The 24900-nt window shown below is 42.2% G+C and overlaps 1 protein-coding gene across 1 annotated transcript in view; it reads right to left on the minus strand.

Annotated features, from left to right (window-relative positions):
- Positions 1-1395: 1395 nt before the first annotated feature.
- Positions 1396-24900, minus strand: part of APPL2 (adaptor protein, phosphotyrosine interaction, PH domain and leucine zipper containing 2) — a 31311-nt gene continuing 7806 nt past the window's right edge. The window contains exons 3-21 of the mRNA XM_009864552.1: positions 21688-21747; positions 21142-21213; positions 18670-18757; positions 16552-16593; positions 16372-16430; positions 15260-15406; positions 12945-13027; positions 9129-9287; positions 7806-7994; positions 7445-7487; positions 7312-7368; positions 7109-7197; positions 5698-5850; positions 5527-5579; positions 3649-3823; positions 2959-2995; positions 2687-2827; positions 2319-2366; positions 1396-1524 (exon numbers count right to left, since the gene is read on the minus strand). Coding sequence (XP_009862854.1) covers positions 1396-1524; positions 2319-2366; positions 2687-2827; positions 2959-2995; positions 3649-3823; positions 5527-5579; positions 5698-5850; positions 7109-7197; positions 7312-7368; positions 7445-7487; positions 7806-7994; positions 9129-9287; positions 12945-13027; positions 15260-15406; positions 16372-16430; positions 16552-16593; positions 18670-18757; positions 21142-21213; positions 21688-21747 — 1824 coding nt within the window. The remainder of the gene's footprint in view (positions 1525-2318; positions 2367-2686; positions 2828-2958; positions 2996-3648; positions 3824-5526; positions 5580-5697; positions 5851-7108; positions 7198-7311; positions 7369-7444; positions 7488-7805; positions 7995-9128; positions 9288-12944; positions 13028-15259; positions 15407-16371; positions 16431-16551; positions 16594-18669; positions 18758-21141; positions 21214-21687; positions 21748-24900) is intronic.

Raw genomic sequence — 24900 nt, forward strand, 5'->3', positions numbered from 1 at the left:
AACTTTTGCTAATAAGACAGCTTCAGCTTTCATTTACAAAGAAACTTTTGGGTCAGTTACTAAGGGTTTTCTTCCATGGCTCTTTTAAGCGTTCACTAACCAGCTAAATTGAAAATATATTCTATGATGTCAAACACATGCATAGAGAGATCATTCAGATTCTGCTTACAGAAAATATAGTTTCCTAGTAAGTGACTGAGAAGAGTTAAATTTCAGCCATTTGTTCCAGCTGCCTTATCTTGATTAATACAAACTACACTACAGATTTCATAGACACACACCCCCAATAGCTACTGTTTATTTTGTTTATTTTCGTTCTTGCAAAGTACAGTTTCTCATGTTTTCGGTTAAACTGGAAGGGAAAAAAAATCTAAACTTATTAGCCAAATCTATCTAATTTCAGGAAGGTACTCTGAGACTAGTCGGTAGATTGTAGACTTACGATCTAGCATTTTATTGCTCAGTTTCTTAAAACCAAAGATTGCTGGTGGACTCAGCTGCTGCGTGTCACCATAATGTTAAAAATACAAAGAATTCTTATTATAAAAAGTATTCACCCTACAATTATCAGCTCTGGCAACTTTTAAGAAAACTAACGTAGAAAAACTGCACACACCTAACGTGCCACATTCACTGCCTACTTCTGATGCTTGCATGTCAGTGGTATTTAGACTAAGAAATCAAGGAGGTACGTTACATCCATTATTTAATTACAGAATGTGCGAGTGTGGTCCCCACGAAGGTCAGAGTAGGCACTTAGATCTGTTTTGTAAGCTCCTTCTAAATGCAGTATAAAAATAGATTATATTAATAGGAAAAATTTAGTGTTTAACAAATTGTTTTGCAAATACACTAGCACAAAAGATAAATTTTGTTACACTTAAACTAACCTAAAAATAACTTTATCTGGAAATAAAAGTAAATAGTGCATTTTTAACCTTCATTCAGATGCACGTTATCATGGAAACTATCAAAACTGACTACGGTAGGAAATTTGAGGGGTCCCCCCCACATTTGTTAAGGGAGTTGACAGCTCTCACTAATGGAAATCTGAAGAAACCACATTAACCCATCAGCTGTGCTGGCCGCCCTGTCAGCAGCAAGGGGCAAACAACCGAATCCCGAAACGCTCCCACAGATTGTCCGCTTTCCCAGCAGGGCTACACACTACACATTCGCAAATGCTGCAAAAAAGCCGCCGAGGCCAAGTCCCGCCGGCGCTGCGTCGTAAATCCCGAGGAAACGCCGCCGGGCTCCCCAGGGGGCAGCCGGGGCCTGGCCTCGCGTGTGCGCAGATGACTGAAAACCCGAGATCCTCGCACAACGAGTCCCCGCCGCTCCTGCTCCCACACAGGCTGCAAGAAGCAACGGAAGGGTTGTGCTGGTGGTTTCTTCCTATGCTTCTGACTCCTCCCCTTCTTCGTGGAGGGTTCCATCCTCTTCTGCCTGGTCGTTCAGAAGCACAAACTTTCCATCGTTTGTTAATGGCACAGACTTCATTAGCTGAGCTAATGCTTCTGGGTCCTGAAGGAAAACAGAAGAGGGCAGCAGTCTTTTGAGGAGCACACAGTTTTCCCAGTATTTCTTGTTGGAAGTTTTGCAATTTTATTCATTGTATTTTTTTTATGACAACTTTTAGTCTAAAGGTTTGAAACCAAAATCCCTTTTGGTTCAGTAAAACCACCTCTTGGGTATATAAGGAAAAAAAAAGAAATAATTTTTAGCCTTTATTTTGCTATTCTTACCTGGCATTGATCTAATTAGTGAAAAATAACTAAATAAATGAGTTACTATATCTGTGCTTCTTGCTTGGGACTAAGCACTCATCCTCCCAACTTGTTCTGAAATCTTAGTGTCAAAAATACACAGCACATCTTCGTATGTGCTACAAGAGGCTACGTTAGGTAACTGCCATTCAAAACACAACTGTGCAGTTTTCCTCACTAAAGGAGTAAGGAACGTGAGTTTCTAAAAGGGAAGGAGCAATGCCTGTGACTTACTCTTCATCACATTTAGTTTGTATTCAAAAAACTTTGCTCACACCTCCCTTTCAAACATGAGTAACTGGATTTGTACAGTTCTGAATTTGACTTAAGGTGGCAAATCTTACCTCAAATAAAGCTACGGCAAAAGTCAAGCACCGTTTATTTTTGCGTGAGCTACCCAGGATCTGTGTTAAATTAATCTCTGTCAACTTTTGTGATTAGGAGGAACAGGCGGTCTTTGCTCTCACACACACCAGAGGTACCTGGACAGTTGCAACCAGAAGCAGAATGTGATGTATGGCAACACAGACAGGGGAAGTGAACCAAACTTACCTTCTGTGCCTCGAGGATTTCTTTTCCCAAGCTGATAGCATAGCAAATCTAAAAAAAGAAACACAGGTAAAGTTCAGTTGTGGTCTGTTTTTTTGGTCCTTAACTGGAACTAAAAGACAGACGTCTCAATGCAAATTTCAGTCTTAAATGCAGGTCTAAAAGCAGAGGAGGAATGCCAATTCACTATGCTAACTACATTAAAAAAAAACCCCGACACCCAGCTACCTTGGGTTCTGCTTCAAATGTGGTCATTTTTAGACATAAGCAATAAAAGGCTTGCATGTTAAGGCATGTTTTTCTGGCAAGAAAGCGAGCTCTCTTGCTTCTACAGCACTATTTCCCAGTGTTCTATTAAACGTTACACGAACCTTTTCCCCTTCTGTGTTGCTCTCAAAAACATACGCGCTCATGGATTCTTCTCCCAGAGTCTCGCTGAGATGAACCACAAAGCCAATCAGTCGCCTGTTATCCTGATGAGCAGCAAACTGTGTCACAGCGGCAAGTTCGAACTGAAAAAGTATAATACAGAATTTATTTGCTTTAACCAGCATTTGGTTAGCTTGGTCAAGAGCTCAAGTTCATGTGACTGAGCATTAAATGCTGCGGTAGAAAATCAAATTCAAAAAAATTCGGTACTTACACTTGTTCGTGTAACTTGGGTTTGAGGATCTATCAACCTGCAATTATGTTTAGGGAAAACATAAGAGCGATTCTTAGTAATTTCAAAGTGCTTTACAGTAGTAAGATAATCACTACAGCAGTTTTACAGATGAGGAAACAGGCACAGAATCACACGCGTCGTCTGGGATTTCCAGCCGGTCGATGGGAGGGTTCAACTCTACACCCCGCCTCTCGGCTGTCTGACACACACAGGTCGCGGCATCTTTCTGGAGCCCTGATTTGGTGCTCACCACATGCTGAGCCCATGGGCCCACACGTATGGGCACGCACGTGCTCCAGCTGAAGTGAATGTCTTCTACTCATACAGGCTACAGGGACGATACTGATGCCAGGACAGGCTCCCTACCCGTTACTACACACAAGCAAAGAGAATCTTGCAATGCATTTTTTTGAATTCTTTTCTGTATCTTTGAAGGGTCTTTTAGCCCCGCTGCATCCCCTAAATCTCAGCAGGCTGTTCTTATAACTTAGTCAGGAGGACGATTTCTAGATGCTACAGAGTAAGAAAGGAGATATTTTACTCAGTAAAGTGAATCTTGGGATCTTGCTCCCTCAAAGGGTGTGTTTCTTGGAAAAACAAAACCCAAACCACTTTACTAATCACAAGTTGTGGGAAAAGAATGTTGGCAAATTGAAGGTTTTACAGTACCTCAAGTTCTTGCTGGTGACCATGAGATGAGATTCAGTCATACGGAATATGTTGTGAATGGCGCGAGCAGCTAACACTTGTCTCATGGCTTCATAAATCACCTCACTTGTGTCATCTGACTGAACAGCCATAGATCCTAAAAACCGAACTACGAACATCTGCTGCAAGAGGGAATCTGCAAGATAAAAGGTGAGACTGCCTTCACTGCGCTACTTCAATTTTCCTGTAGCTGAAGTTATGAACAAAATTATTTTTTTCACTTTGGAAATGCAGCAGTGGGTGGTGACTGTTGCAAGTGGTGATTTAGTACTTGAACTGGCAGTGAGTAGGGAAAAAATGTAATAGTAAAAAAAAAAAAAAAAATCACAGCTGCCTGGAAGCTCTAAAAGTGTAACTGGCCCTGTGTGCCTTATTTGATCAGCTGGTAAAATTCACTTGCCTATCTTGTTATCAGGTGCACCTAAACTGCACTAAATCTGTGACTGCACACAACCCTTGGCTTCCATCAAGCTAACTCTTATCTTTAGGCCTTTTACATTCCTCGCTTTCTTCTGTGTCCTCCTGACCTTCCATGCAGCGAGCTCCAGTGAGGTTTTCATTAAATCCTTCCTTGCTCACCGTATGACTCCTAATTACGTGACAAAGCCATTGCCTGATCAGGCTCCCTTCACAGCTGGCAGTGAGTGAGGCAACGCGAGGTGGCTCCTGCACAACGCGACTGTTTGAAGGCCACAACAGCCGTGCCTGCATCACACGGGGCATCACGGAGCCTTCTCAGCACTGGCCTGAGCCGAGCTATGCGAATCCAGGCGTGTGCAGGAGACGCAGGGCAGGCGCCTGACCTCTGCGCTCTCTTCCCACGTGCCGCAGCAGAGCAAGGTGCTGCTGCCACAAGTTGTTGTCACGGATTCCAGACAGCAGTTTTAACGGGCATAGTGCAAGAGGAGAATCACAGAATCATGGAATTGTTGAGGCTGGAAAAGACCTCTGAGATCACCAAGTCCAGCCTATGACCCAACACCACCACATCGGCCAGACCATGGCACTAAGTGCCACATCCAGCCTCTCCTTAAACACCTCCAGGGACGGTGACTCCACCACTGCCCTGGGCAGGCCATCCCAGTGCCTGAGCACCCTCTCTGTGAGGAAGTGTTTCCTGAGATCCAACCTAAACCTCCCCTGATGCAGTTTCAGGCCGTGCCATCTCGTCCTGTCACCAGTTGCCCAAGAGAAGAGCCCGACCCCACCTGACTGAACTCTCCCTTCAGGCAGTTGTAGACAGTGATAAGGTCCCCCCTGAGCCTCCTCTTCTCCAGGCTGAACACCCCCAGCTCCCTCAGCCTCTCCTCATAGAACAGGCAGGGTCCGAGCCCCACGTGTGCTGGTAAGGGAAGGTCAGAACTGCTGGCTTTCACTGGGAGGAGGCAGCAGTAAACTCTTCCTTTGCTGAAAAAGGCACGCTGCTGCTGCTAACCGTACGCTGGGCCTCTGTCACATACAGACTGCGGATTTCAGAGCACAGGTGGGTAAGAAATGACTACTAAGCAGCCTCGAAAAAGCAGAATTATAATACAGTCCCATCAAACCCTTCCTAAAGAAGTCAACAGCTAAGCAAACCAAATTTTTTTCCCCTTTAAACATTTGAAATAAAACTAACCTGTAACACAGCTTGGACTGTCAAGGATAAAGGTGCTTGTAATCACAAGCAGTGATGTTTAAATGACTGGCTTCTGAAACGAAACTACCTTCAACTGCACTATGGGCCTGTGACCGCTGCTCCACGGTGTCAGGTGCTTTCATTAAGAGACACTGGACAGGTGACAGCTGAACTGGGCCTAAAATCATGACTATTTTTACGTGGAAAAACGAAGCACTGACCTCCCTCCTCATCTTTGCTGCTGTCTTCAGACTCCCCAAATGGGTTTGCACGCCTACAAAAGAAGAATAAAAACTTAACCGAAGTTCCGACCGCCATGCACACATGCTGTTATGCCCAATTTTCTCCCCTAAAATCACTCTAAAGTGACTGATCACTGTCTCTGGTCATACCTGCCACCTCTGTTCTGGTCCAGGAATTCTGTGGCAGGCAGGACAATATCAAACTGAATTGGTGTTCCGGGAGCAATGAGTTGTGCAGAGTCTTGAATGCCACCTGATGCATTGGGAATTATTTTATCATTTTCTGTATTCTTTACATTCTGGCTAAAGTGAAAACAGAAAAAGAAAAAATAATGTTTCAATCAATCAGTGACACCCTGGCCTTGTGTCGGGAGACAAGATTATTCAGAAATCCAAAGCGGGATTGAACTAGTGTACATAAATATAAATAAGAGTATTTTTCTACTCACCTGTTACTGAGGACACTAATAAAATCTGTTCTATTTTTTTTGTACACAAAGTTATTTAAGAAAAAAGTAAATGCTAGTATATTAATCCTGAATGCAGATCAACGAGGGTGGGCTACTGTTGCCGTTTGCCTCCCTGCCCTCTCGTGGCCACATTTACAGCTGCATTACCAGCTCAAATACCTTTCCAGTTACAAATCTGTAATCAAAGTGAAACTGCTGTGCTGTGAATACAATTAGAAAGAAATTGACAGGCATTCCCCACGGCTACAGGGAATCTTTGGACTCTGTAAGAGATCATAATCAAGGGAATCATAAATCATAGTAAAGGCACTGGCCTGAGAGGCAGAAGACCTGGAAAAGGTTTGAATTTCTGGAAGTATCTGAGTAAGAGTTTACAATTTTCTGACACAGTTGCAGAGAAGTCTCTTCACTGAAGTCCATGTGACACAAGCTTGCCCTGTGTTGTTTATCCCATTGCTTCTGAAAGCAGGAGTTCAGTCCAACAGTGGGCTTGAAAGCCAACTCTGATAACAAAGTCTGAAGAATTCCCACTGAGCAAGACGCTAGGATCACATGGACACAAAGAAACGATACATAAAATACGTATTGTGAATATAAGCGTATCCTAGAACATTATTAACAATCTTCCACAGAGGGAAGCTCTATTGATGGAGCTGAATAAGCACAAAAGAACAACAGTAATGATTCTGACAGCTGCATAAGGCATATTCCTGTGGCAGACTGACAGGAACTGCTTGAAGGTAATACGCAAGAAACTTCCTTGGGTGTGTGGTGGGGACTCTGCTGTATCCCCCACATGACAAATCACTCCCTCACAACAAAGCGCTTCCAAGGAAAGCACCGTGCTTGTTTCTGAAGAAACAGCAAAAGCCCAATGGCAACCCTAAGGAGCTTCAAAGCTATGATGTGGAGCAGTTGCCCTCAACACTTGGCATCCCTTATGGCTTCCATCAGGAAAACACGAGGAATGTGCCGAACGCACAGGGCTGTTAAAGCCAACGCCTGGCAGGGCTTTCTCCCAGGTGAGTGCTGCCCTGTAAACAGAGCACCACTGAGGCGCAGTCTCTAGTCCCAGCAAGCAAGAGCGTTACCTGGGGTGGTGAACTTCATGTTTTTTCCCAAAGCTGGTGATGGGAGTCACTGCTTGTAGGGCTGTCTGATTTAACTTGATTGCAGCTGCCTACGAAAACAAGGCCAAAAAAACCTCTTATGCACATACCTAACGTTGCCATGTAAAGAACAACGGGAAAGCAGGTTGGAAGAAATGGACTGAAAGATGGAAACAAGCTCCCACCTCTGGATTGTCGGTGAGATAGATCTGTCTGGAGATGTTGTTGATGGCACAAATCCACTGGAAGAGAAAAACTAAATTGAACTCTTCAGGATCACTTGTATACAAGAATAACAGCATCAGAAAATTTTTTTACCTCCTCGTATTCTTTCTTGCTTTCTGCTTGAAGGGTTATACCCCTAAAATATAAACATAGTGTATCAGTGCCAAGAGCTGACACCAGGACTGTTTGACTGCAGATCTTACAATAACGTCACCAAGCTTTCTATCTATTAACCATCAAAGGACCAAAAATGACAAATAAGCTGTAGCTAAAGGAAACTGCATGTGCTGTTCAGGCAGTTGTGGAGGAGGATGGAAAGGAACATGCTTTTAATCTAGCAACACCCTTCTGGAAGCCCCGAAAGGCTTACTGTTGCAGCAAGCACGTTTTACACGAAGCAGTATCTGTAAGGGTAGGTGTGACCGGCTGTCCTCAAATAAAACCTGTCTCATACGCTTTGCCTGTAGGAGTAGTGATCTGAAAGCAGTATCTTCTGTCTTCGCAGTCTACAGCCATAACAGAGCAGTTGTCCAGGTCCTGAATCAATCCTCCAGCTACCGCTCCCCTTGGCTGACACATCAAGTTGCCACCTTGAGTGAAGAAATACAGTCTCTCCCAAGTTGTAGTCACCAGACCTGTTTTACTAAAGAGAAGATGCAGTGGTGAAGACTCATTACTATTTAGAAACTACTCCAACCATATATGAAGCTGCAAAAACACCCTAATGCTAATCGGAACTTTATGTTCGACCCTGGGATTTTGTTATGATGAGTCTCTGTTAAGAAGTAAAAGCAGCACCTATTCCCAGCAAAGGTTAACTCTTACAGAAAGCTGAAGAATTAAACTAATTCCAACATCCCAGGTTAAAACGATTCTCTGCAGTATCTCCTAATTAAGGAATAAAAGAATTATTGGTTTGACTAGATGATCTTTAAAAGGTCCCTTCCAGCCCAACACATTCTATGATTAAGTAACTGACATGAAATATTATTAAGCTGTACAAAAAAGTAAGTATTTTCAAACTGATAAGCAGCACAAGCAATTTCAGCACAAAGGATCATCATTTAACAAAATTTATCTTCTGCAAGTAGTATCTCAAGAGTTCATCTTCTCCCTAGCTACAGAGTCCTATTATACTGTAACCCAGCTCTTAGAAATTTATGAATGTCCACTCCTCCCCCCAAAAATTACTAGTCAAATAGAAATAAACTGATATTTAATCAATCACATAAACAGGGTTACTATATGCCACCAAAGTACATAGCTCCTGCAGAAGCAGGAAAACCTGCAGAAGTAACTCTTATGTACGGTACACACTCAAAGCTATTGTCTGTAAAGTTTTTATTTATGTAAGTGAGGTAATTTATGAAAACAGGCATTAACTACAAAATACAGCTCTTTATTTCTGTAAATACTATGTCTTCAATAGCCCTAAGAACAGGGTATAATCTGAACCCAGCCCCAAAAGTTTCTAATTTTTAGCCACTTGAACGCAGTAAATCAACCCTATAGGTGAATTCAAGCAGAAGTAAACCTTCTATATTCAGGAAAACCATCTCAAATGCCTCCAATTTGGTTTAAGCTTCTAAAACACATTTCCAAAGATGAGATAGGTAGGAGCTACCTATCTCCAGCAGACAGGTAGGAGCTGAAGAGTGCAGCTACCACAGCAGCCTCAGACATCATTAGCTGAGGAGTCTTTAAGACCTAAAAATGTAAAATATGTAGGAACTTATCAGCAACTAAACAAACGCGGAGATAGCAACAGTCTTCTTACTTTCTAAGATTAAGGTAGCCAGCTTTCTGGATGAGATTTCTATTGATAGCAGGTGAATTTACATCAGAATCCGGCGTGTAAACAGATTCATTAAGTGCAATTAAGTCCTGCTGGGATACTCTCATTTTTTCAGCTTCAGCATCCAGCTCGCCCTGTATGCTGGAAAAAAAACAAACAGTAAGAAACCCAAAGCCATTAGTCATTAGTCACTTTATGCCAGTATATAACTAATATCTGTAAGCCAAAAATGAACAAAAATACCAGTTGAGATCACACTGGAGTGTAGTGGATGTTGTTTCACTTGACTTTAGCAAGACCTTTCACATGGTCTCTCCTTATAGCCAAACTGGTGAAATACAAACCGCAGAAGGGGAGTAGAAGATAGGTGGAAATCACAGCTTGGACCACCGAACTCAAAGGGTTGTAATTAGGGAGACAAAGGCCTAACTGGTACCCAGCTATAGTGACATTCCTTCATGGGCCAATACAGAGGCTTCCAGGTTTACAGTCTTTAATAAGAGCTACACAATCCACAGGAGCAGATGACACTAAATTGGGAAGAGTGATTGACAGATTGGGTAGAGGAGAGGGCTGCTGTTCAGAGGGACCTTGACAGGCTGCAGAAACAGGCAGACAGGAACCTTAGGAAGTTCAGCAAAGACAAATAGTAAGCCCCACCTGGGATGAAAAAACCTCATGCAACTGTAAAAGATGGGAGGGTAAAAAGCAACTTTCAGCAAAGGACCTGGGGGTCCTAGAGGACAAGCTGAACATGAGCCAGCAGCAGCACAGTCACATCCTTGGGGGCAGGCGCAAAAGCAGAGCCAGAGGCTCAAATGAAATAATCATTCCCATCTGTTCAGCACTTGTGAGACTCTGACAGGAGTTCTGCGTCTGGTTTTGGTGCCCCAGCACATGCAAGACAGACAGAAATAAAGTCAACTGAAGAGCCACCAGGGTGGCCAGGGGGCCAGAACAAGTGACATGAGAAGAAACTGTGAGAACTCTTTTTCAGCCTCACAAAATGAAAGCCAAAGGGGAGTCTTCCTGCCAGCTTAATTACCTGATGGGAGAGCACACAGCAGATGGAGCTAGACCCTTCCTGAGGGGTGCAGGAAACAAGCTGTAACCAGATACTGTGTGTGCCATGTGTGAGAGACAGACAGACAGAGATGCTCACCATCTGACTGGACACAGTGTGAAGCACTCTGCTCAGGAGAGTGGACCAGACGACCTCTCAAGGTCCATACTGCAGCAGCTGTTCTTTGACTTCCAGTGGAACAATACTAGCAAATATTTGATGTCTTTATTACCTTCTCCAAACTTGAGGAGTTATTAACGGTACCCAGGCTACTAGGAAAACTCACGGGTTGGGAACGTAAGAGCACTTGTCATTGCATGCTTTAGAAAGCCATGAACACCTGTCCCTAAGCAATAAGCAATTTTCTCCCTACTTCCTGCCCAACTGGTTGAACCTTTTGACATGACCACATAACAGCAGCTGTACAGAGCAGGACCAGAGATCAATGTAGTCCAATACTCTGTCTCCGACAGAGGCAACAAATCTGTGAAAAGGTACAAGGCAAGTACATACAATTCTTCCCCCCATTCTCCTCAGTCTCTTGTAGAAGTTGGTAATATCCTTTAACTGTTGATCTAGAGACATATTGCTGCATTTAAGACATCATTAAGCAGTAACTGACCAGCCAGATGAGGAGTCACCCCTCCATCACAGTGTTAGACTGTTTCATGTTAACTTGTTTCCAGCTTTTGCTCAACTTTTAGAACGTCAGGACTTTCTAAGCTCCACCATCGCCTCCAAAATGAGACCAGCTGTGTGCATCTTACAGCCAAGTCATATGAGAGGCTGAGTTACAAAAGCTGTGTAATATCATCAGATCTGAATTAAATTAGACTGTATTTTGCAATACAGTGCCTTTAAAAATTATCATTAAATGTCAGAATATTAATTATTTAAATTCCATTGTGAAATCAAATGTAACAGTGCTGTCAGTTTCCACATAAGTGCCACTTCAATGAACCTTCTGATCAGTCATTTTTGCTGCACTGCAAATTGCTTCCAAAAAAACTGCCCTGGCACCTCCATGGGTCCCAAGGCTGGATTCCTCTTCCTAAGGTGTGTTGCCCCTATCTCTGAGGCAGAAAGGAGAGAAAAACTGAGAGTTCTGAAATTATATGCCTTTATGGCAATTAGACCAATTGGCAATATTTTTGTGATCTGTCTTCTCTTACATGTTTTCACAGTTAGCAATATTTGCTGTATAAATGAAAATCCTTTTAAATATGAAGACTCAGTTTCCACAATCAGCTTAAACAGGTGCAAGACTACATCACTGCTGAAATTCTCTAGCTGCACAATGGGCCTCATCAACTTGCTGTTCAAGGAAAACAAATCTGACAAATAAAAAGCTTTTCGCTTGATTAGCGAGCAGATCTGACTCACCGCGGCCTCAGATCCCCAGCACTAAAGAAGGAAAGGAGTGGGCAGCACGGGTTTCAGTGGCTGTGTAATCTCAAGTCAGGAAAGCACGTCCTGTGGCAGTTAAGCATCAGTATTGTTCAGAATTCTGCAAGCTTCTCTTTCGCCCTTTCTAAAGACGTCACGCTCCTGTACTAGTTACATTTGAACTGTACTCTGAAGCTTTGCTGTGTGACAGACTTAAAATACAAAACACACACTCAGCAAAGCAAGTGAGCAGCCTATTTTTGCTTCCGTTTACTACTGTGTACTATCTAGAACTCAAATCCCTTAGACCCTGGAAAACAAGAGCTGATTACACGGTGAGAATCCAGTGGCAGGATCCTCACTGTGCCTGTAAGACACAAGCAAGATGCTCCAGCCTTACTAAATAAAGGGAATTCACTACACAGGGCAACTGCTTATAACACTGTTCTCAAATTAACGAGTATGCATTATTTAAAAATCTCACTGGAGTCAGAATAAGTAATGATTTGGCTCTAGTCCAATATGAAAGGTATGAAGCAGTAAAGTGAAGGACTCAGTATAGTGTTTCAGGTGATTTAAAATAAATGACATATGATTACTTTTTTAATGTAAATTTTACATTTGAAGGGACTTAGTTATAAAATGTTCTGGTTTGAGAGCTATCCTGGTACTCTCAAACTAGGACATGAAGAAAACATCAGTCTTCACTACAAGTAAAGGATGATGGGGATGGGCAGGCATGTAAGAAAAAATAATCACAAAATTAGGAGTACAAGAGAGCAATTTATTTAAATAAGGACTTAGCCAAAGCAGGTTGCACTCAGTGGACTGATGCAACCTACCCTGGGTGCAATGAATATGTTCTCTAGGGCAAGGAGTTTTATTTGTCTTGTGTAGCTACAACATCAAACACTAACAGCCCCTAAACCCTTATTTGAAAGGTTAATGGATTACTGTTACAGTGCTATTACAGAAGACTAAGCAAGTATAAATACTTGTAATTCAGAATACACTTTAGCTCTATTATTTTAATTCTGTTAACACCTTTCAAGCCCAAATTGCATGCTTTTGTGTCTGTAAAGAGATACAGTGAAAAGAAAAGCATGTGAATGCTCCTGACTGCACTGTAAAAATACTCTCTGCGGTGCACTGACGGCATTTTTCTCTTCATGTACAAACATACCTCCTCGCCACCTGCTGCTTTAACAAAATACGCCCAACAACGCAAAGAAAGCACGGAAGGAGTCTCATAAGAAAGAAACAGAGGCACCCTCGGTTACGTGCTGCCCAAGAGAGCTGTTGCTCAGAATTCAATGGAACAAAAGGAGCAAACGAAAGTACTGCGTTACCTTTGAACCATGTCTGAAACAGAAGACAAAAAGCCGTCCATCCTTTTGGAAAACATTTCTGATCCTTTCTTAAAGAAGTTTATCTGAAAAAAATACATGAAAACGGACACTGGAAGTTAACTTGATTCAGCAGACAAGCAGCAGATTGCGGGGACTGTTAACAGCGATCCCCTTATGACCAATACTTGGGGCTGACGACCAAACAGACAGTTAAAACAGCCGTGCTGCCTTTCTTTGCATTTCTTGCTTTTGCAGCTTTCCACCCTTTCACACACACAGAAGCTCCTGGCTGCTGACAGGAACATTGTTTGCAATGAACTTGCTAAATAAGTGAAAAGGCAGCCTTCTCTCATACAAGCAGTGTGCAGAATTGGGTCTAGCGGGGTTACAAGCCACCATGTGCAACGCCACAGTAGCAAAAGGCATGGGACATAAATCATCCATTAGATTTCGTAATCCAACCTGGAGTACCAACTCCAACCCAGAAATCTTCAAACTGCTACAGCAAAGTCAGTCAGGAAGACAAGAAGTGTAGTTGCACCAGCAAAAGCTTCCGGGGCAATCAGTTCTATCAACTATGGATTTGCTGTGAATTTTATTTTATCAAAGGAGTTAAAAAAAAAAAACGCTGCGAAGGCCAAAGAGCACATTTTGTGACAGCAGATGAATTTATTTAGCTGGTATGGCTCAGCAGACACACAACGGCAGTAAAGCACTCAGTGTAGATTTGACCTTGGATTACCTGCAGTGGGGCCCACAGTCATTGCTGGGACCTACTGGTACCCCTGTGAAACGGGCACAGCTAGCACGTATGCACAATTAACTAGCTTTTTTTAAAAACAAACCAAATCAGTGAACTACTCCAGAAAGAGATGTGAAAACAAAATCTTGTCTGTTAAGCAATTTACCAGCTCTTCCATCAAATTTTACTTGTGATTTCACTGCTTCTCCCTAAGCTTGGCACGTCGGATTCTTCTTACCTGTAACTCAGATTTCTCCGACCAGGTTATTGACCACAGACTCCGACAGACAAAGGAGAAAAAGCAGGCTCTCTTAAAGAATGATTCACCTACTCTATTTCAGAAGCCTACTTCAGCAGGGAAGAGCTCTGAGTTCCACTGATGATAGACTGACATGCCTAGCTTACATGTTGATGTCAGTTTTCAGACAAATAAACCCTGTATTAGTCACTGCTTCCTCCAAAAATCCTTTATGGCCTGCTTATTCTTTGGAAATCTGAAATATGAGAGACATGTTTTGAGTAATTAATAAAGAAAATATGTACTTGGGCTGAAGGGCAGTTCACACAGTATTTGAGCACAAATATCAACTGACTTCTGGCTACTAAGTCATTGCCATGACAACCTAAGACCTTCCTGTATAAAAGCACTGTGATATAGCAGTTTTGCCAGACAAAATACAAGGAAAGAAAGCTCTATTTGGCTTCCAGTAAAGGAAATCCATGCAGTTCTCTCAGTACAATTACAGCAGAGCAGCACTGTGAACTCCCACGGTGGTGAAAGTGACTGAATTCTCATTTATTACCTATTTTCTACAGGGTGCGCAATCAGCAAAAGACCCATGACAACAGAGAGGATGATCCACACTACAGTCGCAAACAGACTGCAACCACTTTTTGTTTTCACAGCCAAATTCCCATTTTCCCTGTGTTTTCTTTCATCAATGTCACAGTACAACAGACCCTTAAAATGGATGGCAGTAAGAATCAAGTGCTGCAAAAATACTAGTTTGCTGATCCTCCTGACATCCTGGAGAGTCAGATTATCAGTATTACTACTACATTTTACAGACCTGAGAAATGCTCCATCAAATTGCCACCAGAATAAAGATTACAAAGAGGATTTGCCAGCCTTATGCTCAATCCACTCTACTGTTCTGTCTTTCCACTTCTCCAGTGCATGCTCTGTTCCCTATCGTCACTGCTCCTCATCAGTATGCTGAACATTATGTGCCAGGAAGGGAACTGCTACATAGGAGAGTTTGTGCAGACAGAGTAAACAGTGGAAGTAAATGCTGCTGCACTGATAGCTTAGCCGTGAAAAAATTAACACAAGGCTGATTTTGCATATAAATGTATTGTGCTTTTTTCCATTCGTGTCTTTCCCAAATACCTAAACATTCAACTATCTGTCACAAACAAAATCAGTTGCTAGAACCCAGGCAAGCTGAATAAAAGGCTTTTTTCTCCCATTACCATTTGTCGGTTCTCAAAAAAAAAATAAAAATCCAGAGCTGCAATGTTTTACTTTTCCCAGGGACACCTCTAAGTGATACAGATGTTTTGCTGTCCATACCTGTCCTCGTGTATATCCCAGCATAGGTTCCATCATTGCCACTCTCTTCCTGTACTGCAGAGCATTCAGGGCACAGTAATACTGCAGAGATGAAAGGTGCTGCTTTCTTCTTGCATTTGCCACTTCTTTTGCCACTTCTGCCTTAAGCTGAATAAAATTAAGAGGTTGGCAGGAATATAGCGCACACAGATATATTTACTAATTATTTTCAGGTTATCTTTAAACAACTCTCATTACAGAATTTCTCCACATTAAAATGAAGGATGAGAAACAACGAAAGGAAATTCAAACCCCAAAGCAAGTACTTCAAGCCCTTCTCCGGCAGGGTACTTAAGCATTTGGGGAGCCCCTGTGACTATAAATTACGTAACTACCATGACTAAAATTCTGGATTCGATCTCAGTGCAAGTAATTTATTTGCAGCTGAGATCACAAAACAAGCCTGTAAGTGCAGAATTCAGAGATAAATAATTCACAATATGCTGTACCACATTCTGTTCTGTAATGCATTTCCTTTAAAGGACTATCCTGCAGAACTGATTCGCTCCAAGGATAGGGCAAATCACACACTTTTTGGCACACCGGGAGGTATTTTGGAACAGTGGGCAAAGAAGAAGAAATGTTAAACAATCCCACTAAAGCAGCTACGTGTACCGAAAGTGGAATGACAATCCATACAGAGAAATTTAGGAGGAAGGCAGATGCGAAAAAATGGAATGCTTTATAAGTGTTTATAAGCAGCAGACACAACGCTTCATGACGGCTCACAATGAATTGTACCCAGTGACACAGGATCGTCACATCAGCTGCACAACAGCAGGCCTACACAAATCTATTTATAGCCATTTGGGTTGCCTCTGTCTGAAGACCTCCCCTGGATCTGAAGGGCTCCAGCTCAGTACAATACTTCATCGCTTGCCTAACTTGGAGTAAACAGGTGTAACTTTGCTGAACTGATGTTTTGAAGCTTTGTGTCTGCTTGGAAACACATTCACAAGTACTCTTGAGCTACTGTGAATTTAACTGGTGAACCCTCTGAAGTTCATAAGTGAATAATGATGCAGATAGTACAGCTGATGAAAACTTTTCCTCCTCCCTTTCACGTTTGTTACCTTTTCATTTTCTTTCCTTTTCGGTAACCTGCTATACTTTGCCATGGACACGTCATGTTCTGTAGACAAGGAATATTATTTTTTTTTAGAAATGAGATGTGTGTGTGCACGCGGATTAAAAATGTCTTCTGTGACATAACAGGTGCACACCGTTAGAAACAATAAAATAGAGAAACATACCGTTGCTAGCAAGGCCAAAAAGATCCTTCAATGTGCTTACTTCTGGAAAAGAGAAATCAGATATTCAAAGTAAAATCAGCTGTCAACTCTTTGTTCAACGGAGACCATTTATGGCATGTTTAAGGCCTAAGTCACTTCAATTCTTTCAAAGCAGAGATGTACAAGTTGTGCCTGTCTTGAAAATGATAAACCAGATCAGCTGCTGGAGAAATGAACAAGCAGAGAGCAAATTAAGAGTCAGGTGAGTTTACCAAGTCACCACTATGAGAAAGATTCCTTATCTGCCAGGGTAATTTACCCAAAGAAGTGCCTCTTCAGTGTCCTCGTTATTCCAAAGTGTCCACTGCTATCATAAAAGACCAGCAGTTCCAAACAACTTCCTGCCAGTGCTTATGTGATACCAAGAAATCTGAGTCCCAGAGACATATTCATGTCAAGCCCCTTTCCTGTGTACGAATCTCCACCAACATGGAACACTTTTTGCCAAGTTTCTCTGTGAGAAGAAATATGCAGCTAACACATCTGACTGCTCACATAACGAACACTGGCCACGAGATTCTGATGCAGGCAGAAGGGAAATTAAACAGACAACTCAACTTCTACAAACTTAGAGCAAAAGGTACTACTCTCAGTGCCAACATCAACCTCTGCTGCAACTGGCAAAATCCTCCTCAAAAAGCTACATTCACAAGAACAGACAATATGGGATTGTGAAAAGAATAAGAAAATCGTACAGTGTCACCATGGTTTCTGACTACTTCTAACAACCTACACATTAATCAGCTTTCTGCCACCTTTTTCTCTGCAAAACACTTCCGACACCCAGGACGATAGAAGTTTCTTCCAGGTGTGGCTACTTGTACCTAAAGGTTTCTACAGCATTCAGTACACATACATAACAAGATCAAAAGTTTAAAAAAAGAACAGTTAATCTTCCTTGTTTAATCCCACGATAAAATTTCAATATGGTCTCTACTAGAAATGCTTTTCTACAGATTGTATCAGAGAAGAATGGAGGCTGTGATGGATAGATGGAACATAAAAGCTTTTGACATCCAAGAAATCTGAAGAAATTTTTTCTTTCATGAAGCAGCTGAGGCTTTGGTTGCAGGCTTCACGTGCATTTTCTGTTTATGTCTTCTATTAAGAACTGGGAGTCAGGATCCATCAAGATGGGCGCAGAATCATGGTACCAGTGAAGCCACATTGAAGAGGTCAGAAAGTGTTAATAGAACCAAGACCTTACCATCCAAATACTGCTTTTTATCTGACATCATACTATAAACATGACATTCATTGACATCTTCACAATTTCAAATGAGATGATATAAGGAATCTTAACTAGTCAATATTTTGCTGTATTAGTTTTGTCTCCCATCAAAATAATGTCTTTAAAAAGTACATAAACAGGACTGAACTTGGTGAATTGAGAAGCAGGTGCTTTATTTTTTTAAGAAAAAAAGAAAACACTGCAGTAAAAACTTGTGTTTCTGTTGAATGAGTAGGTTGGTGTCCTTGACCTTGAATATGAGCTTCTTCCTTTTGAAATTACACCAAATGTTTGCATTATTGCTCTGCTGTTTAAGGAAAGAATTTCCAAGTTTGTGCAATCAAGTTACTTGGAATTATCCCTGAATGGCAAGGATTTTAAGCGAGTTAATCCATTAAAAGGGAAAGAATACACTACATTCTGAAGTTGAAAAAGCATTCTTGCTTATGTTTTTCAAACAAAGTGTAACTTTTGAAGTGGGATAAATGCTGTTTGCAAGCCAGATTCACTGCTAAATTTTCCTTCTTTAGGCCATTGTATCATCAACGACTTCAGTAAAACTACACTCTTGAAAGAGCAGTGACCCACCACGGAACAAAGCTGCCTATTTTCTGACTTGCACCATATGGTGCATAAAATGTTACGTGGCGAACTTGCACAATTAAAGTCTTGAGTAAAAGCATGGACCTGTCAATGGAATTCCGTAGCTGAAAAAAACCCCAAACCAACCACTAAATCCTTTCTGTGAATCATCAAAGAACAAATTATACATGACATTTATGTCTCAGTTTATTATGAAATAAGCAAGAAGGAATATGAGGGAAATTAAAACTTAAAATAAAATTTACCTGTCAGATCTTTTTCCCGAAATTGTATTATTGGTAGAATCATTGTATCTGCAAGCTGTTTTGCCAGTTCAGAATGAAGAATATTGAGCTGAAACAGAGAACAGAGGGATGCCCTAAGAAACAGTGTAAATAAAAACAAGTAAAAATAATAGCACTTTAGAGCTGTTGAAGAAGCACACCTGCCATTTTTTTTTCCAGCAGACAAAAAATAAGGGTTATTGTGTCATTCAATGTACTTCGGTGCTTAAAATACATTTCACAAGATACGTGAGATAGATTTTCCCCTAAACGCTTACTTCCTGCCCAGTATTCTCCAAGTATCCAAGAACTTTTCACTTCCCACACATCGTATTAGAGCAGTTCACTTGGCCATTAATGCTAGTGCTTCACCCAACTGGATTTAATCTGTAATTAGCCTTTATTAGCCAGTTTTCGTTAGTTTCTACACCACAGCGTTACAGTCCCAGCACCATGACTAGAATCTCTTTCCATTCCTGAGAGTTACCCAGCACACAATCACAACAGGGGGCAACCACAACAACCAGTCTCATTCCTATTTCACAGAATCACAGAATGTCAAGGGCTGGAAGGGACCTCAGAAGATCATCTAGTCCAGCCCCCCTGCCAGAGCAGGATCACCTACAGTAGGTCACACAGGAAAATGTCCAGGCGGGTTCTGAATGTCTCCAGAGAAGGAGACCCCACAACCTCCCTGGGCAGCCTGTGCCAGTGCTCTGGCACCCTCACAGTGAAAATGTTTTTTCTAATATTTTTGTGGAACCTCCTACGCTCCAGCTTGTATCCATTGCCCCTTGTCCTGTCATTGGATGTCACCGAAAAGAGCCTGGCTCCGTCCTCCCGACACTCCCCCTTTTTCTATGTTCAGAGCAGCTGCTCATTCCTTTTTTTTTTAATTTGTTTCTCTAAAATTCAGCATGTTGAGACAGACTGTAAAGCACCTGCGTGATGCTGTTTTGGATGAAGGCAGTGCTCTCACGTCAGCGGCGGCACGCTATGAATATGAGGTGAGTTCAGGTCGCACAACCATCGATCACGCTTCTTGAGTGCCTGATCCTACAACCCGGGAGCGCACCACATGCTGACGTGATGCTCTGCCCACTCACTCCCGGTATCCCGGAGGCTCCTCCTAGGCAGGGCTGTGCAGGTGAGGATGAAGGCAGAATTTCCCACCAGATGATTTTTTTTCCCCGCTCGATCCCCATGTGTTGCCTGACCTAGTTGAGAGGCGTCCCTGCCCATGACAGGGAGGTTGGACTAGATGATCTCTAAGGTCCCTTCCAGCCTAGGCCATTCTGTGATTCTATGATACAAAACTAAACAAATCAATGCCTGTGTAAAACAGACAACTGAGAAACGAGTACAGGGGGCAGGTAACCTACAGGAAAGGAGCCTGAGGAACGGCACAGGTTCTTGCGGGGGCAAACGTGATGGACAGAGCTGAACATAGAGGCTCTCAGATTTCTGCTCCCAAATGGGACGGTTCTCTTGTGCCCAGGAAGGAGGAAGTTCTTCGTTTGATTTATTCATAGTTCACAGAGACAGGCACAAGACTTGTCACAACAAATGCTCTTTTCAAGTATGCCCTGAGAGCACACGTGCAGTGGTAGAAGCCTAAGGGGAAAAATTAACCTTTGGGATTCCTCTCACTGTATTGTTAGAATTATCCATGGGCTCCAAAGCTTCTAACTTATTCTTTGTCCCACAACTCTATCTCCTTCCCTCTCCAAAACAGCAGACCTCAGTACAGCCATGTGCCTTCTTAACGATAGCTGAAAGCAGACTAACAAGAAGAACAACACTTTTCAGATTGCACAGCCGTGCTCACAACAGAAAGAGGGATGTTACAAATGACAATTAAGCAATGAGGACCTAGATACTAAGATTATATTGAAATGTTATATGGGCAGGTCCAACACAAGCATTTAGAGAGACTCCCAGCACTGAGCAGCAGCCTACAGGGCACAGAAGTGTTCCATGCACACACCTGTAGAACCTGACCTGCATTTCTGCAGCCTGTCTCAGACACCTCTGGATTCTGTGTGATCTCACAGCAATGAAATCACAACTTTATGAATTCACAGCTGCCCGGCATCCATCCTTGGCAAGTTTTGGCTCAAACTGCAGTGTTTAAAGCTTAAAAGTGTGTCGTTTCTAAATGGAATTAATTAAAAGAATGGCCCCAGCATAGATGACATGTCTTGTTTCAGTCTCTTTTCTAATTCCCCCAGTTCAGCTTTGCTCTGAGGACAGCATGTTGGGTGAAGCCACGGGAACAGCTCTAACCATTACAAAAGGGTGACATTACACTTAAACTTTATCCCCAGTTAAACGGTGTTATAAAGCCTAGGCACAATCTAGCCTTCAGTAGAAAGGCTCTGAATCAGAAGGACAAAGACCAAAAGAAAAAACATCAATACATTGTAAAAAGAGGATATTGGCAATTTGAATTACCTCATCCACAACTTTTGAAAAGTAATGAAGGGTGGATATCACTTCTTCATCTCCTTTACCTAAGGCAAAATGCTGAAAATAGAAACACAAATTCAGACTATAAATCAATAAAGATGAGTATAAAATACAACATGTGTTTTACTACAAGGGTAATGAATATTACTACAAAATGCAAGAAACAATAAAACTAAATGGAAACTTGCAACTCATTAATACATATTCTTTTATCCTGCTCCTCTTGTTTTAAATTAAAGGATTGTGGACAACATACAGTTAATACTTATTATCCTGATTTTAAAGTCATACAATAGAAACAGACTGATTTGCATCTTCATACATTTAGTAAATCACACTTTGCCCTTTCTTTTCTTAATTGCTAAGATTCTCAGAAGTGACCTAACTCCCTTGAACATCCTGGGGAGTTTGACAACAGTTTTCACATGAGACCAAGTAAAGCAAATACACTTCTGGATATCACATTATTGACACAGACTGCTTCACAAGTGCTGAGTGTGAAGAGAAATCAAAATCATATGTTGAGCATACCTGCTTTTCATAGGCAAGGAGCTGCTTTGAAAGCTGCTGTGTGGCCAGACACATTTCATTCTACAAACAAAAGCGACGTGTTAATAGAAATAATGAAAGGTCTTTAGCTCTGCTGTTACTACTACTTTATTACCAGCTTCTTGACTGAATCTCCATCTACTTACACAAACATTCAGTCATACGTAAACAATCAGTCCCAAAATACCTGCACAGAGAAGCAGTAGTAACAAGTACACTTCACCCTTAATCAATACACAGTTTTTTTAATTACTTTGAATAGAGGTAGGATTTGGGGTTTAATTTGGGGCTTGGGTTCCCCCTCACCCCCCAAAATACCCCAAACTGTAACAACCTCAAACATGTAAGCTGTCATACCAGCATAAGAATGTTTCATACTAGTTAATCATCACGCTCGGGGAACGCACTGGTGTAATTACAGTGCTCTAAGCTGACACAGCACATAGTTCTGTATTCTCAGGGCTAGACTGGCCGCTGACAGCACACACATCCTTAAGATGTGCTCACACAAAGCAAGACTTGTAGGGATGTTGTACAATTTTGCCTCACAGTTGAAAAAAAAACAGAGAAGCATTCGGATATGTCCATCTTTACTCGATGTATTCCTACCAACAGTACATCAGCTTCACTGTTCCTGATTTGTTAACAAAGACAAAGCTGGAATAAAAGAAAAAGGGGAAGGAGAAACTGGGATCCATCTTAGCCCCTGTCAGATCCTTCTTTTCCTCAGTAATGCAGCAAATTACTTTTCTTCCAATTTCATTTTACATCTTAACATAATCTATTCCTCTTCCCAAATACATAAGGCCATAGAGAGTTTGTAGAACTCTGAGCAACCTCTGAGCTGCTTTAATAGCACCCTTCATGCATAAATCCTTTATGGTTTATGCACCCCAGCAGAAAACCATTAAAACAAGGTCTCAGTTAGTACTCTCCCCATCCTCTGTCATCCTGAGCAGGCAGAACACAGCACAGTTAATGAGCTGGGACTGAGATTCTGAAACACCCTTTACTTTGGCCTGATGCCACCTCTGACACATTGCATTACAGCCTCGTGCTTCTGCGCCCTCCTGGTGTGCTAGGAAGGAGGGTTTAATACAGACAGCAAGGCCCAAATGCTAAGCCAGAGCCTTAAGTGTGCCCAAGAGCTCAGAAAGAACGACGATTCATAGCCACAGCCTAGGCAAGAGCAGCTGCATGTGACACATGGCAGGAAAAGGGAGTGAGCTAATTCTGACCATGTCACAATGCTACGGTGATAATGCTCAGAGGTGGCTGCAGATGGGAGAGAGGAGGCCTTCCAAAGTACAAACAAGGGCTCAGAACTGAGTCCAAACTCAGAACGGGTCCCAACTCAAGGTTACGTACATCTGGTGACTATTCCCAGCTCATGGTTTCTCAGACCACGTGTGCTGCCCTTTGGTACAACAATAATGCCAAGGATCCACGTCAGATTTACACGTTGGTTACGCAGACACTATTTTTTTACACAAAAAAGCTTTATACAAACACTCACCATTTAAGTTATTTCCCAAGCCAGTGGATGGAACAGGATGTTGTGCCTCATAACAAACTAACAAACCTTGTTAAGGGCTCAAGCAAGGACAGGAATGAGCCTCAACTACCTGCCCCCAGGCTGTAAGAACATCTGAGAGCCTTTGCCACTGTCCAAGGGGGAGCCAGCAAGCAATGACTTGATGACAGGAAGGATGAGACTCCTTCTGTGTGGACTGATGACCACAGGGCTGGTTTGCATGTGTGCAGAGTCCAAAGATGAATTTAAGATTACAAAAAGAATCAGAGGTCCTTTTCATGAACACAACCTCAAAGATAGCACTGAGTAAGCACTGCAAGAAGACCAAGTTCTCACACAGCAGCTGTGACACCATCTGCCAGTTGTACAGCTGGGTCACAGCAAGAGAAATCTTTTGAAATTAATTGAGTGTTAGTAATGTGCCTCTTTTTTCCCTTTTTCTTTCAGATAACTTATTCCTGCAAAGTCCACAACCATGTGGTCCGTTCTAAATTTGGAAAATAACTGCTTCTGGCTTAAACCTGCTAACACTAAAAGAAGCTTCAGAATAACGGGCCGATATCAAAGGCATCCTCTTGCTTTGTGTGAGCCACCCTCAAAGCTTCCACCAGTCTGGTTTTTAAAGACTACCAGACCTTCAGTTTCCTCACCTGATAACCAAAGAGTAAGAAAGAGCACCATTACTCATCTGTGTGAGGCAGTGTGAGGCTAGGCAGTGCAAAGAGGTGTATGGAAGAGGCATCTAGTGATCACCACTCCCCAGGAGCCCTCTTCAGTATGTGACAGGCTAACAGGGGAATACATAAACCCTCAGCATCTCAAAGAGATGTAAGTTATCAACATCATATCAAGTGTATGATCGGGTGACAACACTCATGTACTGACCCTGAGCAGACATTCACGGCATGCTCCAGGTACAGAATAAATTGCTGGGAGGTCCTGACATAAAATTTACTTTGGGATTTTGAGACAACAGTTCCACACATCACTGGTATCACACTGAGGCCAGCAGGTCATGTGTTTCATTTAAAGGCTTAGTTCTTCGTGTCAGAACCACGAACAAGCTTGATACTCAAGTCCTGCCTGTTTGAAAGCATTACCCCGGGTCCTTCATCCTCCCTCCCAATCTCTGTCAGACTTTGTTCCCATTAGAGATACAAAACCATTCAGTAGATCACTAGGGAAAAAAAACAAACAAACCAACAACGAAACGCACACCCTCGCCCCAAAACAGTTGTAAACTAAGCAAAGTAAGTCAGCTAATTGAAACCCAGCCACATTGCATAAGGAACAGGAAGCCGGCAACGTGCTCTGCTGACCTAGTGGTAATACTGCATTGCTGAACACACTAATCTGGGAAAGTTTGGTTTAATCCTCCTCCCATTTCTTCCTAATCAGCCTCCTCCACCCCCTCCACTGGTGCTAATCAGTCTCAACACTTAGAAGTTATTTGCATTGCTTCAATTGACAGATTCACTAAATCCAGGCTAATTATTTTAACAGGTTTTAATCTATTTCCAAGACATTTTCCCACGGAGCACAGCAACATTCATTTTTTTCATCCCAAAGTGACTTAAATTCAGTCCACTACAGCAAAAGAAAAGCTACTATACAACCCTGACTGCCTGCTCACACTTCTTCCAAATTACTTTGACATTTTA

The sequence above is a fragment of the Apaloderma vittatum genome, unplaced genomic scaffold (assembly GCF_000703405.1).
Source record: "Apaloderma vittatum isolate BGI_N311 unplaced genomic scaffold, ASM70340v1 scaffold13142, whole genome shotgun sequence".
NCBI lineage: Eukaryota > Metazoa > Chordata > Aves > Trogoniformes > Trogonidae > Apaloderma > Apaloderma vittatum.